Source organism: Pagrus major, chromosome 17, assembly GCF_040436345.1.
Source record: "Pagrus major chromosome 17, Pma_NU_1.0".
Lineage (NCBI taxonomy): Eukaryota > Metazoa > Chordata > Actinopteri > Spariformes > Sparidae > Pagrus > Pagrus major.
The window spans coordinates 12,315,588-12,332,951 of NC_133231.1; the positions used below are offsets into that span (position 1 = coordinate 12,315,588).

At 38.9% G+C, this 17,364-nt stretch overlaps 1 protein-coding gene across 1 annotated transcript; it reads right to left on the minus strand.

Annotated features, from left to right (window-relative positions):
• Positions 1-6,857: 6,857 nt before the first annotated feature.
• nrsn1 (neurensin 1) lies at positions 6,858-9,041 on the minus strand. The gene is made up of 5 exons (XM_073484711.1): positions 8,943-9,041; positions 8,649-8,741; positions 8,383-8,501; positions 7,937-8,124; positions 6,858-6,961 (listed from the first exon to the last, which is right to left on the minus strand). The coding sequence occupies exons 1-5, from the start codon at positions 9,039-9,041 to the stop codon at positions 6,858-6,860; spliced, it is 603 nt and encodes a 200-aa protein (XP_073340812.1).
• Positions 9,042-17,364: the final 8,323 nt, after the last annotated feature.

The window sequence follows — 17,364 nt, forward strand, 5'->3', positions numbered from 1 at the left end:
AAGTATCATGTTTAAAACAGCTAAAACATATAAAAGCTAACAATATAGTCTCATATTATTCTTCATTTAAACACACTGTTACCTCCAGAGCTGCTTCATTGTTCCAGTATGTGAGCCCTGTGGTGAGCGAAGCAGGGAAGCTGAGAAATAGCGAGAACAATATATTAAATGTTTAAGAAAAATAGATGGTTATTTTTATTTTTATTTTTAAGGTATGATTGTCCTAGCTGCTTGTTTTTAAAGATGGCTTTTGTATGTATTGTTTTTTTGTTTATTTTCCAAAGCAAGTGATACCAATGAACTTTTTCAAGTATAAGCTATGTGTAATATTGTGAGCGTACCGTACGTGTCTGAATGTTCAGCTAAGTTAATGGTAATGAGTTTAGTTTGAAAGTTTCTTTCTGTTCAGCTGTTCTCAATCGTAATCCTTTATGTTGTCACTACTGTATGTTTTTATCATTATTTGTTTATTCATATCTGTCTTCTACCAGAATAATAAAAAAAAAGATAATATCACAGTTAAGCACACTTCATTATATGATGATTCTGATCTAACCTGTCAAAAAATAAAAATAAAAGTGTGATAAAACTTTTTGCGGCAGCTGGGTCAGTATGGACTTTAATAAAGACAGTGATTGTCAAATCTGACAGTCTATGTGAAATTAATGGATATATATGTTCACTTCAGTCACTGCTGCTACAGGAGTCTTTATAATGACTCTCTGGTGGTAACTTTCTTTTTATTTCAAAAGCTTGTACTTTCACTACAGCTTGATAATTCTGATTGTGTACTTTTGCTTTTATTTTGGTCAAGTGTGAGACAGTTGTCGTGAAACAAGAAAATAATTTAGCATTGACAGTAAAATTTGTAACCTGTCATTTCTGTAGGCCTACATACTACTGTTGCGGAGGAAGTCATTGGACCATTTCAGTAAAAGTAGCGATATCATAAAGTAAAAATACTCCATTACAAGCCTTGCATTCATCATTTTACCTAAATATAAAGTATGATTCAAATTACTTGTTACCTCTGCCAAGGAGGTTATGTTTTCACTTGTGTCCAGCTGTTGGTTAGTTGGTGGGTTTGCCATCAGGATTACAAGAAAATGACTGAATGGATTTCCACAAAACTTTGATGGTGGATGAGTCCCAGTCCAGAATGGACCCTATTAACTTTTGGTGTGGATCTGGATAAATAGACAGCTCCAATCATTTATTCTCTCTTTCTTTAACATTGCGAATAAACACTGCATTTTTCTTATTTTCTCAAGAAATAAGTTTTGGATCTTAATGAAAAGTGGCTGGTATTTATGAGTTAGTACAAGGGGACCATTGGGCCTTGGCAGAGGTATGCTGTCTACTTAGTGCATTTCTAGTTATGTTATGTTATAAGCAACATTTTAAAGTTCTAACTCATCAGAATCAGAATCAGAAAAACTTTATTGATCCCTGTGGGGAAAATTGCAAGGTATGACTTATGAGGTAGCATTAGTTAGTACCCCAGATCTGTAGATAAGTACTTGAGTAAATGTAAATTCACTTTTGGTTTGTATAGATAGATACTGTAGTTTCTAATATTGACTAAAAAGGAGTAAGCACTTTGCAACAGGTAGACTTAGTTAGCTCCATATCTGGCACAAACAATGGTGGCCATGTTGCTAGGCCAAAGGATTCTTAGAGGAGTTAAGAAGAAAGATTACTGGCAGGACCACACTGTAAGCAGCACCACATTTCCATCTGTCTTCTGACCAGTATTCTCATCAGCCAGTCTTTTTATGCATCTGCCTTCTTCTATACCAACCTGTGGACATTTTCATCAGGTAGTTTCACAATAAAACTTGGCACTACTCAGTGTAATATAACAATAATGTGCATTAACCATAAATTATGAACACTTACAATTATTTAAGGAACAAAGATGCAAAGGTTATCGAGTAACAGTCTTGAGTCCTAAACAGCTTCAGTCATGGTAGACCGACAGATAAGATTTAGAACGTGATGTAGCAAACACTTCCTCTCCTCTATTTTTAATCTAATCAGTCATTGTGCCTCTCTGTCTCCCATGAAACGATGTTGCATAAATCCACTACAAACCGCCTCCGACCGGCAGGAAACTATAGTGTGAACTGTGATCTAATTCAGCATCTGTGATGGCCTCACCGCCCCTCTCATCCCTGCAGCTGTTCAAATTGGGATTCATGCAGTCAATGTGTTTGTGAGTCACCATCTCGCAGGAGAAGCAGAACATGGGTGAGAGAGAGGGTGAGGCAGAAGGAGAGAGCAAAGAGCAAGAGACACAGAGGAGGAAGGCGGGGGAGGCGAGGGCTGGGGGTGTGGGTGAGTCATACGGCCTGGCTGGTCGAGGTGATGATCCTCAAGGTGCTATTTCTGGAGTTACCATCAATTCTGTCTTATCTCCTCCGTAGGCCTCTTTTTGTGTGTGTGTGTGTGTGTGTGTGTGTGTTAATAAGGCTCTGAATAGCACAGACACCCTTCTGCGCTTCCCCTACCTAAATGACTCTCCTGATTGATTACAGTAAGAGCTTCAACACAGTGTAATAAAGGCTCAGTGGGTTGGAACCATTGACGGTTTGGAGTCTTTTATTAACAAAATCCTTTAATTACCCTTTTTTCTCTGTTTTTCTCCATAAAAACAGAGAAGAACTTTGCTTAATCATGTTCAGTCTACTGAACTAAAGTTGTCTCTCAGGTACTTGAAAATTTAAAGGAAGATAAAAAAGTAGGGATGCACGATATACAGTATCGGCCAAAAATATGATCAGCCCCATAATTTGTATTATAATGTATTGTTGTGATGATGAAATTATAGCTGATATCTACAAATGAAGATACATAGCAAAATGGCTTTCACTGACTGAACAGTTGCAGCACTTCAGACTCAGATACATTAGGTAGGAACTTTTAATGTTGGTTTTACGATCTGCCAATAAAAACAGAGAACAAGAAGGAGAATGAGAAGAAGAAGAAAAAGAAAAAAGTGGATTTGCTGAATCCAAATGCCCACCCTCTGGAGGCAGACTGAGCCCTCTCTGACTTCAGTCGTACATGTTTTTATCTCAACTCTGCAGGGGAGCGAGACTAATACAAGCCACTGATAGGTTTAAAGACTACAATAATAAAATGCATTTGATTACCTCTAACACCTATACTTCCATTACTGTACTGTTATGTGGGAGAATATTATTTCTGGCCAATACATGATAGAAATAATGTTTAGATAAAGCAATTTCTTACACATTCATATTAAGTTTGTTTTGTTTTGTCAGTCGGCAGTTGGAAGTGAAGTACGGTGAGTGTTTGCACCCCAATCGTTGTCTCTGGAAGTCTGCAGAGAGTCTGCTTGAGGCCTCTTGTGACAGCTATCACTCTCCCCATGAACCCACCACAAGTCTGCAAGAGTGGTGAAGTCTGGACATTTGGATGCAGTTAAACAATCGCAGCACGCTGACGTCGCGCTCATCATGTCAAACTGCTGCACCTTAAAATGTGAAATTATCTTATCAGCGTCGGCCAAAAGAAGGAGGTAATTATCAGTTATCAGTATCTGTTAGAAAATGTCACACTGTGCATCCCTAATAAAATGTGCCAGATGTTTGGTACCATTAAGTGCTTTTACAAAGAAAACCAGTTTAAATTAACGGTACAGACTTACAAGAATAAAAGTAGCTGACATAAATCTGAGAAATATTAACCAAATACTATTCTCAGTGTTGTTAGGTATAGAGTATTATCAGACATGAAGGTATCCTAACAATTTACGATGAATGTAAGTGGTGATGAGGAGATCATTTTTCTGTTCATTTGTAATGAACATGTTAGTGATGTGTTGTCATGTTTTGATTAAAAGGATAAATACAACCTTCAGACATTTTGAGCTGCAGATATTTCAGTTTTATTGTGTTCTTTGAAAAATAGACATGTATATAGACATTGATATATATATATATATTTGTTCTTTATCCAATCCGACCTCCAATAGGTACATTTACTGGGAGAATCCACTGTTACATCAGGAGACATTTAAAACTGGGAGGCCAGCTTTTGTGATGGTCAGATTAAAAGCAGAAAAAACAAAATCAACTGTGGATTTGGAATTGTAATGCAGAACTCAACTTTGGTCAACATAAGGATAAAAATAAACTCACAATTCACAGCGTGGAACTACAAGTCAGCACATTTATTGATCACTTGATAACGCTCTGACCACACTAGAGGGCCTGTTTAACAGCTTCTTCTCGATACTGTAGGTTTGCAGCTTAACAGTGGTGGAGTAAGTTCCTTGAAAATGTCATAAACGTTAATATATTGTTCTTCATCGTTAAAGCTACCTGTTTGTGTCTGCGACCGCATGTGTTAAAATGGCATCACAGAATTGTTCAACGTAAAAGTAGAAAGACAGAAAAGTGGAGGTTAATATTCAAAGGTCAACTTACATGAAAACACAGTAGGCAGTCAGCAAATTCATAATTTCATGGAGAAAGTATCTGGGATTTTTCGGAAGGACTTGCAGCATTGATGCACTGTAGGAGGCATGTAGCTTGGCGGCACTTGGACTGTGACTACCACTATAACATTGTTCTAACCAAGTACAGTAAAAAAAGCTGTATCTATGCAGTTCATGTTGTATTTGTATGCAGTTATTTCAAAAGATAAACAAACAACAGCAAACAACTATTTAAGTTGGCGATATTTCAAAATATATTTATAACACATACAGAAGAAAAGTTTTAAAAAGCAGCAAAACATGACCATCAACCATATTCACATGGCGGCCAACATCCTCTGACATCAGGCTCAGGGTGGTGAATTGCAAGTCAAATACATGGAGGTAATCTGGCAGATTGTAATCGATCACCACCTTGTCATTGATCAGCACTGGATAGTAACAACCCAGAGGGACATCGGGCCACATTTCAAGGTAAAACAACATATTTGATGATCAATCTAGCTTCCATTAGACAACAGCTAACGTTAGCATCCAACTACTTCCTAGCTGACTTAACCGTTGTGATAGTTTTATGCAATATGAGTGGGAAATGGGAAATCCATTCTAAAATATCAACACACATCTTGGATGCGTTTCTTTAAACCTGGAAGAAACAAAATCGATGTGATCGAACGGTAATGTCAGCTAGGGAGTGGTTGAATGCTAACGTTAGCTAATGGGTCATGAAATATGTTTGTTTTTTTACCTTGAAATATGGCACGATGTCCCTCCAGATTTTCCCCATCCATCATCTTTTTAGTTGCTGATCAATGACTGACTCCCTAAATTTATATGACTTGCAATCTGGAATCCAGCATTTATGCTTCCCACCCAGAGAGTGAAATTATAGAGGAAAATGACCGCCGTGTCTGTTAACAGCTTGTTGTGCTTGTAAGTTAGTTACAGAGTGTGAGTGCCAAGCTTTTAGAGAATAAGTAAAACAAAATAAAAACCTTCTTGATGTAACTTCTTCTTCACATATACGGTAGTATGCAATTGAATATGCAACCAGTTAAAAAAAAAAAAAGTACTGTAGGCTACTGTATACTGTTCAGCTTACATCAAAATAATCTAGTTTCAAGTTTCATGTGTTAGCACAGGAAGGCAGTTATTGTATCTAAAGCATCTGTGGATCCAGACAGACTGAAAACGATGGAGCTCATCGCAAAGAGCAGAGTGTGCCCGCTTCATCGCCCCGTTATGTAACACTCCTGTCACGTTGTTTGTCTTTCCTGAGGCGCCTCTTCATATTAACACGCAGCACCTGCACCTATTTTTACCAGCTAATGACTCTGAACCGACAACATTTTGATTCGAAACGTTGCAAAAATCTTCACGCTCGGATGGTGAGGCGTGTGCCGGAATGCTGGCATTCGTCACAGACAGAGAGAGGGGCAGTCAAAGGGGTAATGGAGTGTGAAAGAAAACAAAACAACAAAAAGGTGATGAGACAGAAATCTGTTTGGTTATGATTTTTTTAAACTGACAGTCTGTAGACATGTAGACATTCGTCAGTCTGTCTGGTGTCGTCTGTCAATCCTGTCTGAAGATTCACTGAAGGAGACAAGGTCAGAGGCCTAATGAGGCAGGAGAAAATGTCAGTGAGAAATCTCCCCTTAAGGTGTGTTTCTAATCTGTTTTTCCCTCTAATCTGTTCTGATGATGTTTCAACTCCAAGCCAAGTATCAGTTGAGACTGCTCTTGGCCTGTTGTTGCATGTAAACAGTACATAAAAGAAGTATTGATAAAGTAAAGCTTGTGTAGCCATATTGTGCAGTTTAGATTGACAGCTCTCACTGTTGCACATGCATGTACACACTGTACACACAATGTACTCCGCACATAGACACACTCATCCCATGAAGTCCTTTGAGACACAAGGCAAAGATAATGGTTGTTGTGTTCTGTACTTCTTTTGATCATTTCTGGGGTGGAGGTCAATCATCATGGACTTCAAACACTGCATCTGCTGCTCTACACCCTCCAGCATGAGCACCGTTCTCCCTTTTACAAATTGCGAACCCTCTCAACAGAGAAACTACGATGTTGTTGTTCAGCGGCTGTGAATTATTGATTTGTTTTCTGGTTCAGTTTCTGGGTAGGGCTCCACTGGTGTTCAAACAGCAGACTTAAACTTTGCTCAGCTATATTAACTCCTAGCGCCTATATAACCTTAAGATCCAGCTTTAATGTCAAACAGCAAACAAAGATTAAGAACCAATACTATCAGTCATGTAAGCTGACCTTTCAGAAGAGAAAATGCACACATGGATCGACACTCACGCACAGTCTGCACACCAATCAATCATCACACACGCTTCATCACTTTACGCCTTCATATGGACTTCTGTCAGGTCTCTGACTTTGTGGTCGTTGGCTGGATGTTCTGGACTTTGGAAAGTGTGACTGGAACTTTTCCCTCTCCAGGGGTCGGCGCTCTCATTATGGGGGTACCTGTGACAAAACAATACAAATTACAAAATCTTTTAACATAGTTTTAAGATAAGACATGTTAGGCCCCCAGAGTCAGTATGTGGAACATTTGAGACACAGTCTCTGTACCGCTATGTTCACTTTCATGGGTCCACAATATACTGTATATAATGTCTCTCACCTTCCCTTTTGCTATTGTACTCTATGGGAGAGGAGCTCAAGTTTGTGATCATAACTGACTGAACGATTTTGTTATTCACCTGTTGTGTCACAATAAACGGAGATCCCATTTAAAGATACCCTGGTCTGTGGCTCTTCATCAAAACACAATGCTCGTCACAACCAGTTACACTTACTTTCCTTACTGTCTGGCCTTTTTCATTTTCACTCCATAATGTGTATAAGGTAGAAATGACAAATAACAATTATCCTTCCTGCGATTCTGATACCAGAAAATGTACTGATCCGATACCAGTGTTTCAATAAAATATTGTATGTTTAGATATTATGTTTACTTAACAGCTCTATACTACAAGTACTGTAAGCACTAGCAGAGGTAGTGATTAAGATGTCCAAACCAAAATTGGAAAAGTCAGAGTAGCATTTACCATCTTACAGAGAAAATTGAAGGCCAGGGACATAACAACATTGATGTCATGTCACGTCAAAACTGCCTTGCTTTACAATTGATGGCCTGTGCTCCATCTTGGAGTGAAACAGCAATTAATGATGCTACTGACCCTGTATGGATGCCATGGATGCCAATTGCTCTTTATGGATATCGGCTACTCTGGCAGTAAAGGTTAAGTTGCATACAGGTGTACAGGACGCTACTGGGAAGCAGCAGGGCCCCGTTCCTCATAAATAAATAATGTGTTAATCTGATCAGTGCACTCGCCGATACCAATTCCAGCATTTTAGGCAATGCTGGAGGCCCTTTTACGATACTGGCATTGGCATCGACACAACCCTAATTATAAGAAAGTGAAAACTTACCAACTGTTGCATGCAGATCTGCCAACCTCTCCTTAAACTTCTGCTGCAGATACAATTCTTCTTTGGAGTAGCTTTTGGCAAAGGCAGACAGCAGGAGACCTACAGCCATGGAGGTGCCTCCCACACAGAACAGCACGGCACCGGTCAGCTTACACACATCCAGTGCGCGGTTGAAACTGACGGCGTGGCTGTTCGAGAAAAAAGAACATTTGTTAAAAGCATTCATTAGCATTGTAGCACCAAAGTTTGGGGCCAAAAGGTCACCAGGAGGAAAACTTTTCTTCTTTTTTTTTTTTTTTTACTTTGTTTTATGACTTTTAATCAGATGCTCCAAGGTATAAACTTTTAAAACTTTTAATCTGTAGTATACAATTTTTGGTGCAAGCTTAACATACCAAATAGCTGTATAACAATATAAAAACTCCATCCCAGTATGGTCCCTCTACCTGTCAACAAAAAGGAGATCATCCTCGCCAAATGCTTCGATCCTGGCTGGAGTGGCATAACCCACCAAAACAACAATGAGGCCTGCAAACATGATCAGGGTGCCGAACGCGAGACAGACCTGGCAGGAACAAAACAAGTTGTGGGGAAAAAAGAGCCTGTTAGACCAAAACTCAAGTCTTTTTTTTTGTAATTGAAGATCATTGCTTACAAAACAACATGACTATCCAAATAACAGCAGGGGAGACATGGTTTTGTTTGACCTCACCTTCCAGAGTAAAGAGCTCCACCTGCTAGGCGATCTCTGAATCTGAAAATCTTCATCGCGTTCCCAGATAGAAGCCGTGCACTCCTCGTAAAACTGGATGAGAGATCAGAGAGACATTCCAAATATGGAAAACCACAAGAGATCGAGATCTAAAAGCCAAAGTTTCAAACCGAAACATGCAAGTGATAAGAGACTGTCGAGATGAGGGGTTTGTGAACGCATATTTGTGCAGGGATGCTCCACACTCATCTCCCTCTTTTGTGTGTGTATATACGTGTGTGTGTGTGTGTGTACCTGGTGTAGGTAGGAGCGGACTCCATACTGCTGGCAGTTCCCGCTGGCTTGAGCTTGCTCAGCATACTCCGACCCACAGATCTCTGAGCAAGACGTCATCCTTCACATCTGTCTACCTGTTTGAGAGCACACACACACACACACAGACACACACACACACACACACGCATGCATGACTGCTCGGCTGCACACTTGCTTGAAGAATCCACCCACAGGATTTGTGCACAATCCATGCATGAACATGTACACACACTTGTGCAGTACATTTATATATTCATACACACGAGCATGTGCCCTCACACACAGTGCCAGAAGGTTATGTAACGTTGTACTGGAGGCATGGCTGCCTCAGAACATTGAGATTAATGATGCGTCTCTCCTTGTCTGCTGTGATGAAATAAGCCATAAAATATTACATCGGCCCTCCACGTTAGATTTAATATTGTGTCGGCCGAATAAAGACAGTGCTGACATGCACGGAGTTAACCTTTGTTTCTTTTCATATAGCGCATTGCTCAAAGATCGTAACATCAAAACCCATATTTTATGCTGTGCGTCAGAGCTGTTGCAGTTTGCAAAGTGTCATACAAGATGTAAGTTAAGGACAGATTGTATAAAGTATACCATGCTTTTTGTCCTACAATACAGATAATGTATCATATTTGCCATTCTACGGTGGCCCTGAAGGTCAAACCACAACATTTCACAAAACACGCCAACATTACTGAAAACACAACAACATTTCACAAAACACGCCAACATTACTGAAAACACAACAACATTTCATAAAACAAAACTTGTCACAAAACAGCATTATAGAAAACATTGTCTTAAACTGCTGCCGTCTTTTGTGAATTGTTGTGTTTTGCGAAATCTTGTTTTGTTTTGTAAAATGCTGTTGTGTTTTGACCTTCAGGGCCACATACTGTACCAACGAATATAACAACTATTTTCCAAATATACTCCCAGTGCATGTGACGTCATATCAGGTTCTTTGAATATAAAAGGAAGGAAGTCATTTGCCTAAACTCACATGTATGTACAGTAACTCACTATTTTGTTCATCTGTATACACATTACACTGGATACCATTTTCTTTGTTTTGTTGCTACAAAAGTAACTCTCGCATCCTGATAAAAAAAAAAAGAAGAAAAATCCAATAAAACATCAACTCTCGCAAATGTTATTTTACTCGCACAATTCCCTCAGTATCCATTTGAGCTCCAGAGGCATTTCACAGCTCAGTGCCTCTACACAAACACATATAACTATGTTTCAAGTTTTTGCCAGCTAGCGCTAAATCTCAGCTGCTGTTTCTGTTGCAGCACAACAGTAATAGACTGGGGAACAGCAGCGGGAATAAAACACTGATCCCAGTGTTGGCAGTGTTTGATGTGTATGCAAAAAGAAGTAAAAAAGTGAAGACGCACATCCAAGTAACACAGTCTTCTTCTTAATATGTTTCGATCCTAAAGCAGTATCCTGTGCTTGACAAATTGATGTAGAAACTGCTCTTAACTGTAACTGACGCACCAAATTAAATCTTGAAACAAAACCAGTGGCTTAATGGGCTCATCAAGATAGGTGTGTAAATCAACTAGATGAAGTTGGTGATGTAATGTAAAATAAAGAAGCAATGATTACATACGTCTGAGGAAAAAGAAAATCAAATGATATCCCAAAAATGTTGTTGTCTTATTAATAATGTAGGGAATAAATTTGTGCTCAGGGAACTAGCTCCGCAATTGTATGCCTATGAGTATTAGTTAGAATAAACATGATAGTGCAATTACTGATGTATGATGTTGCATTAAAGTTTTTAGTGTCATGTGGGAGAAAATCCGAAGGGCTTAAACAGGAAAGAGCATCGTTAACCTCTGGCCATAAATGTCATTGCACATCTCTTGTGTGTTAAAGCTGTGGACAAAGGAGTCACTTTTGAAGCCTTGAATCCAATACGTACAGCTCAATTGTCTTTCTTATTTCTGCTTGTCACTGACAGCTGACATACACATTTACATGTATTGTATGATTCCATTGTCAAGTCGAGTCAGTTTTTTTTAGTGTAGCTCAAAGTCTCAAATCACCTTATGGCCTCTAATGTCTTTACAATGTCCTCGACACTTGATTTAGGGTCAACTTACTCATCTGACTTATCAGATCTCAACCGGCACAAAGGTAAAATCAATTTTTCTGATTTGTTGCACAACATTTTATGGGGGTAATTTTGACAAGACACTTCTGTCCTAACAATCTTTGTTAGCCGCAGATGATAGATGTTCAGAAAGGTGTAGAGGAGATTGGAGATTGTCTCGTGTCCATTAATCACCAAACATGAACTCACGCTGTGCACGTGAAATGTCAGGCTTTCAGTCAGATATGATAATGTGAGTGTGATGAGTGAATTGCTACATTAACATGAGGCACACTGTTCCCTGGTACCTCATGTTCATCATATTACTGCTTAATTTGTACCTGCTGATGACTCTCATGAACATCTGGCTCTACCCAGATACTGTGAAGCCTTTCTGTACCCATATCTGCATATAATTTAAGAAAGTCGTGTATCATTCAGCCAAATAAGAGAAATGCAAAACATGGAAATATGAAAGATTGATGAATATTGTTATTACTTTACAAGATATGAACTCAATTGAGGCCTCATTTATTCCATTCAAACCCCAAACTTGAGTGTGAAACATTCAAGATTCAAACAATGTGGCTGTTCTGTTTTTCTTAGACTTGACTGCTGCATTGATACGATTGATCATATTTTAATTCATTAGCGTGAGAAATGGACGGTCTGGTTTCGCTCATACTTGTCAGAAAGGGAATTTTTCGTTAGTATTTGTGAAATTGTGTCTGACTTGTGTGAAGCGGAATGCGGTGTACCTCAGGGAAGCCTTCTCGGACCTATTCTCTTTTATTTAAACATGCTCTACCTGGGCAACATCATTTCTTATCACAATGTCAAATATCACTGTTATGCCCTTGACCTTCTGTGGTTCAAAAACAATATTTAAGCGTACAGAAACAGACATACAAGCAACACACAGTAAATGGGCAAATCTGACACAAAGATGAGGTCATTTAATTGACTGATGAAGATGGCTGCAATGTAACACATAAACTGTGGCTAATTTACAGCAATACTTCCAAAACAAACTGTGAAAATGGTAAAATATGCCAAAACACAACAACATTTCACTGAACACAACATTACAGAAAACATTGTCTTAAAAGATTGTGTTTAGTGACATGTCGTTGTGTTAATATACCAACAAATATAACGGCTGTTTTCCCAAGTGCATGTGATGTCATATCAGGCTCTTGGAATATAAAAAGGAAGGAACATTCAGATGAGCTGACAGCTCGCAGATGACTCTCACAGTATAAGGTCATTTTCATTTCTTATCTAGGTGTATCCTCCTGTATTTTGTCATGTTTTCCAAACACACAACACGCAAGGAAATCCAACTAAAACAATCTCAAATTAAATAAAATCACAATCTGTCAAGACAGCCATCAAAATGCAGATGTAAATGGACAGACGGTGTAGAAACCCTGCCTGCAACATGCTCTGTGAACCGCTGAACCGGGAGCTGGCCGTGGTGCTGAGCGCCATTATTACCATCCAGCTCTCAGCCCAGCAGGAAAACACACAGACGTAATATGTGACGCCTGTCTGAAAACAGACCTCATCCATTCGTCCTCTTCCCAACCCCCCATGAGACGCAAATAGACACACAGCACGCTTTTTTTCCAGTTCAACTCAAGAAAAGGCTTGACTTTGCATCAGAGTATTTGGACTAAATCAGCTCCTTTGACGTCTCATGTGTTTGAAGATGCAAAATGTCATCTTCAAAAAAATGACATCTTCAGGTACAAGAAGTTTAATCCCATTTAATTATGACACCGACGCCCGAAACGCTTAGAAAATGAACATAGACACCAGCGACTTGGGGAAAAGGTGTCAACACAAAGTTTACAAACAACATTTGTTTTCCACATTTTCCGCCAGATGAACGCTTCCGTCCAGATGTGCAAGAGGATGCCGTGCGCAAGGATCTGACACTGTTGAAGGCATCCATGCAGGGAAATATGATTTCCCGATATGTTATCTAATCCATCTGAGCTTCTACAACTCCACAAACATGATTTAAAATAATTAAAATCGCCATTTACCTGTCATTAGCAGCTCGGAGAGTGATCACTCTGCTGCTGTTCCTTCAGCCGGGTCCCATCACTCTACAGTCACCTCTCTCTCTCTCTCTCTCTCTCTCTCTCTCTCTCTCTCTCTCTCTCTCACTCTCTCTCTCTCTCTCCGTCGATGATTCAGATTCTCACGCTGTCTACTGCGCATGCGTCACATCCGTGACAAAATATGATTCAATGGCGAATATAAATAACCAGGCAGGAGGGTACTGTATAGCTGAACAGAAAGACATCCATTCAAGACTCAACAGTCATGACTAGATGAATGAATTAATGCATACAGACAGACATAGATAGATAGATAGATAGATAGATAGATAGATAGATAGATAGATAGATAGATAGATAGATAGATAGATAGATATTTAGATAGATAGATGGTTAGTTAGATAGATAGATAGATAGATAGATAGATAGATGGTTAGATAGATAGATAGATCAAGACCTACACTGAACAAAGTCAGAGGAGAAACAAAGTGAGGTAAAGAAAAGGCGTTCAAGTCGTGCTCCCAAATCCACAGGTACACAATAATGCAACACACACACACGCTCACTCACTCACTCACTCACACACTGTATACAGGATTCCAGTCACATTCCCGGGCAGTCTATTTTTAGCCCTGTCAATGACGTACACTGTTGAAGGAAGTGTTAGTCACCATCTCAGCGCCCCTCTTGAAAAAGGTATGATGACCCCAAGAGACGAGCTGCATCACGACACACACTACGTCAACCTCGTTTTCATGTCTTATTCATTCAGAGCCAGAAAACAAGTGAGTGAGCGAGAGAAACTTTTTTTTTTTTTACAGGTCAAGCCGACCTGGTATCATCATCCATGTGGGCTGACTGTAATGAAATTAGATGATGAGCGTTTCCTCCGAAGCCTGCCACCACATGTTCTCATGTCTATTTCTTGAGAACGTTGAAGCCAACCGTTGATAAATTAATAGAGACTAATAGAGTTGTGGTGGCAGAATTGATTACCTCTGTGAGTTTGTACATTCTGTACAGTGAGTTAGGTTGCTTGAGACAAATGGTGAAGTGTCAGCCTCAGTATCATTTCAGATTAAAATCAGGCAATAGACAACTTTTTACCTCTATTCATCATTCTGAAGTAAAAACACAGATTGCACAGTGTGATGGCTTTGCGACCATCTATTGTATGTATAGATTGGTTCCCTATAAACCTTGATTTTGAACGGCACAAAGGAAGCAAGTCTGCCAAGGAAGGAAGGGCCACTAAGTCACTGAATCCTACTTTGGTGCCAGACTGTGGTGTCAGTCCATTGAAGTCTGTGGGAGAAGCATGGAGAATCACACTAAAACCCAACATATCTATTTCCTGTGATTTCTAATGAAGAAATACCTCCAGGAAAATAAAAGAACACACTTCAGAGAGTAGGTTAATGACAAAATATCACTGATGGGACTGCAATCCTTTCCAAAACTAAATCGAGGAACGAACGTGTCAATAAAAATATTTGTAATTCTTTTAACTCTCTGAAGTGTGTTTTTATATTTTCTGAAGGCATTTCTTCATCAGAAGCTATATGACGTAGATATATTGGGTTTTAGTGTGTTTCTTCATCCATCTCCCATAGACTCCAATAGAGCTGACACCACAGTCTTTCGCCGAAGCAGGATTTGGCGACGTAATGATTCTTCCTTCTTCTTAGATTCCTTAAACAGAAACAGGAAGAGGCATTGTTTTTCCAGGTCTCCATCCCCAGGTAACGGTGGAATAACTGGACTATCTGTTGAAACTCTACACTGCAATAGATAAAGCACAGCAAAGGCAGAGAGGAAGAGTGATACAGTGGAAACTGAGGTAAAACAATAGTGAAGGCACAGGCGCTCACTTGATGAAGAGTGCTCCGGTGTTGTGTGAAAGTCTGTTCACGCATGGGTATGTTTCCTCTTGCCAGAGGGACTTGAGATGGTTCAAAACCAGCTTCCTCCATTAGATCAGTAACCAAACCTCTTTACTTATTAATACAACCAAGTGTTTTACTCTGCCTTTTCATAGCACTGAGATCAGGCTTTCTGGGCCGAATGGATGTTTTCTGCTTTGGACAGTAACCAGGCCATTAGCATTAGCCATAATGCTAGTCAGGTTGGCCAAAGGGATGCCACACTGGAATCCACTAGAAGGAGATGAGTGTTACAAAGTGTTTGATATCCTCAATAAAATGTTGGCTTCCTTTGTGTCTGGCTTTGGAGTTTAATTTGAGTCACACAAATATAGCTGGGATTAATTACTACTCTGATTATTCCCTCTCTGAGGTTTTGACTGTGTGACAGCTAGACTGACTCCTACTTGCACTTATGCAACATCACTCAACATTCATTAATTTTCAATGGCTGTTCAGAGAGAAGAAATATTTATAACTCTGCAGTTTTGATTCACAAAATATAGACTCAGGAGGCAGAATGTGTTTGATAAAGCCAGCGGTGAAAGGGCAGTCATCTCAGGCAAACAACACTGAGAGAGCTAACACAGTACAGGATAAAAGCAGGATCACTGAGGCAACAAATTGGCAAAAACTGAGAAAGACTGGCAGCTACACTGAGGCTGATTAAGAACGGTTGGACAGGTGACTGGGCCAGATGATGAGCTGAGGCAAATAGGTGAGGACTGACAGCTGTCTGGCAGAAGGTGAATGACATGTCTCTGTTAGCAGGCGGATGAGGAGAGGTTAGTATGCACAAAACATCAGCTGAACTAGAGGCAGTAAAGGGAAATGAGAAGGTAGGGAGCAGCTGTCGCCATGACAATGATCTTGGGGATATTTGTGAGTTGAAGAGAAGCTGTTATGTGTCGAAGGAGAGGCCATTTTGCTCCATGCTTCAAAGTAGCATTTCAGTGGGCTTGTATGAGGAGAGGCATCTTTTTAGCAATCTTTGTTTACATTACATTTCTGATTAAATGGGAAATCTATAAATAACAACGTATTAGATGTTTTGGTAATGCTTTATTTTAGGATATGAGGTAAAAAGGCCCTCATATCCTTATAAGATGCCTATTAACATGAATAAAATCATTGTTAATAATAGCATAATAAATGTGGTTATTGTTGGATGATCAGACGTCTATATGCTACTACTTAAGAACCTTATAATAAAATGCCATGAGTTTCTTAATAAGGCATTTTTTCTCCATTTGGATCCGGTAACTGTAAAAAGAATAGTCAGATGTTAATAAGTGAAATAATAAGCAAAATTAACTGATAATACATGCATAATCAAGTTCATAATAATCTTACTAAAGCAACATAAAATAAAGCTTAGCTAGGAAGTTAGCTTAGAAACTCAGGTTTTGTTAAAACAGTCTATATACTGTTAACACATTTCTTATAAGTGCTTATGCCTTATTATTGAAAAATAAACATGTGTATGATACTATTAATAACTCTAATACAGTCTTATTAATGTTAATAAGTATCTTGTAAGGACTTACAAAGGCCTTATTGTCTATTAACTAATGCTTATTATGAGGACCTTAATATAAAGTGTTACAGATGTGTTATGTATATTAAAGGTAGGTATAAGAATTTGATGTCATGGTTGCTCAATACGCCATTATTTTTTAGATGTAAGGTTGATATAGAAAATGTAATTTAATGTAAGTGTATATTTTACTGTATTCTGTATAAAATATGGTATCATTTGGCTTTTCATGATTTAGAATAAGTGGCTGATGGCTCATACTGTGGGTGATAAGATCACATCCTTCTTAAAAGTAAACTTTTTACCTCTCATTTTGTACTGGTGCTAAATAAAAATACACACGAGCCTTTACCATCTTTCAAAGGTCTTGTGTGTTGTTGTTTCTTAAGTGGTCTATTTTTAGACATACCAGAATACCTCTCACCGCAGTCACTACCTGTAAGCAACAATAGAAATTGTTTTCAATCACACAAAGTAGTGCACTACACATAAAGTGGAAAAAACTGTTTCTCCGAGGTTTTTGCAACTTACCTTTTACAGCTATTTGTGTTTTTAAGATAAAATACACTCCAAAGTATTTTGAAAAATATATGGTCATATGTGTGTTTGTGTCTGCCTTCAGTCCAGAGGACATAATACACCTTTACAGTCCTATTTTAAAGCTAAATTAGACGCAGTAAGGAAAGCTTTTTAATAATAGGTAAGTTCATATCTATTTATCATTGGTTAACAAAAATAATCTGCGCTGCCACATCATCTT

Coding starts and splice junctions, on each gene's coding strand:
- nrsn1 (XM_073484711.1), bottom strand. CDS start 9,041: ATGACGTCTTGCTCAGAGATCTGTGGGTCGGAGTATGCTGAGCAAGCT. Junction 8,742..8,942: donor TCCGCTCCTACCTACACCAG/GTACACACACAC, acceptor TCTCTCATCCAG/TTTTACGAGGAGTGCACGGC. Junction 6,962..7,936: donor AGATCTGCATGCAACAGTTG/GTAAGTTTTCAC, acceptor GTTTTGTCACAG/GTACCCCCATAATGAGAGCG.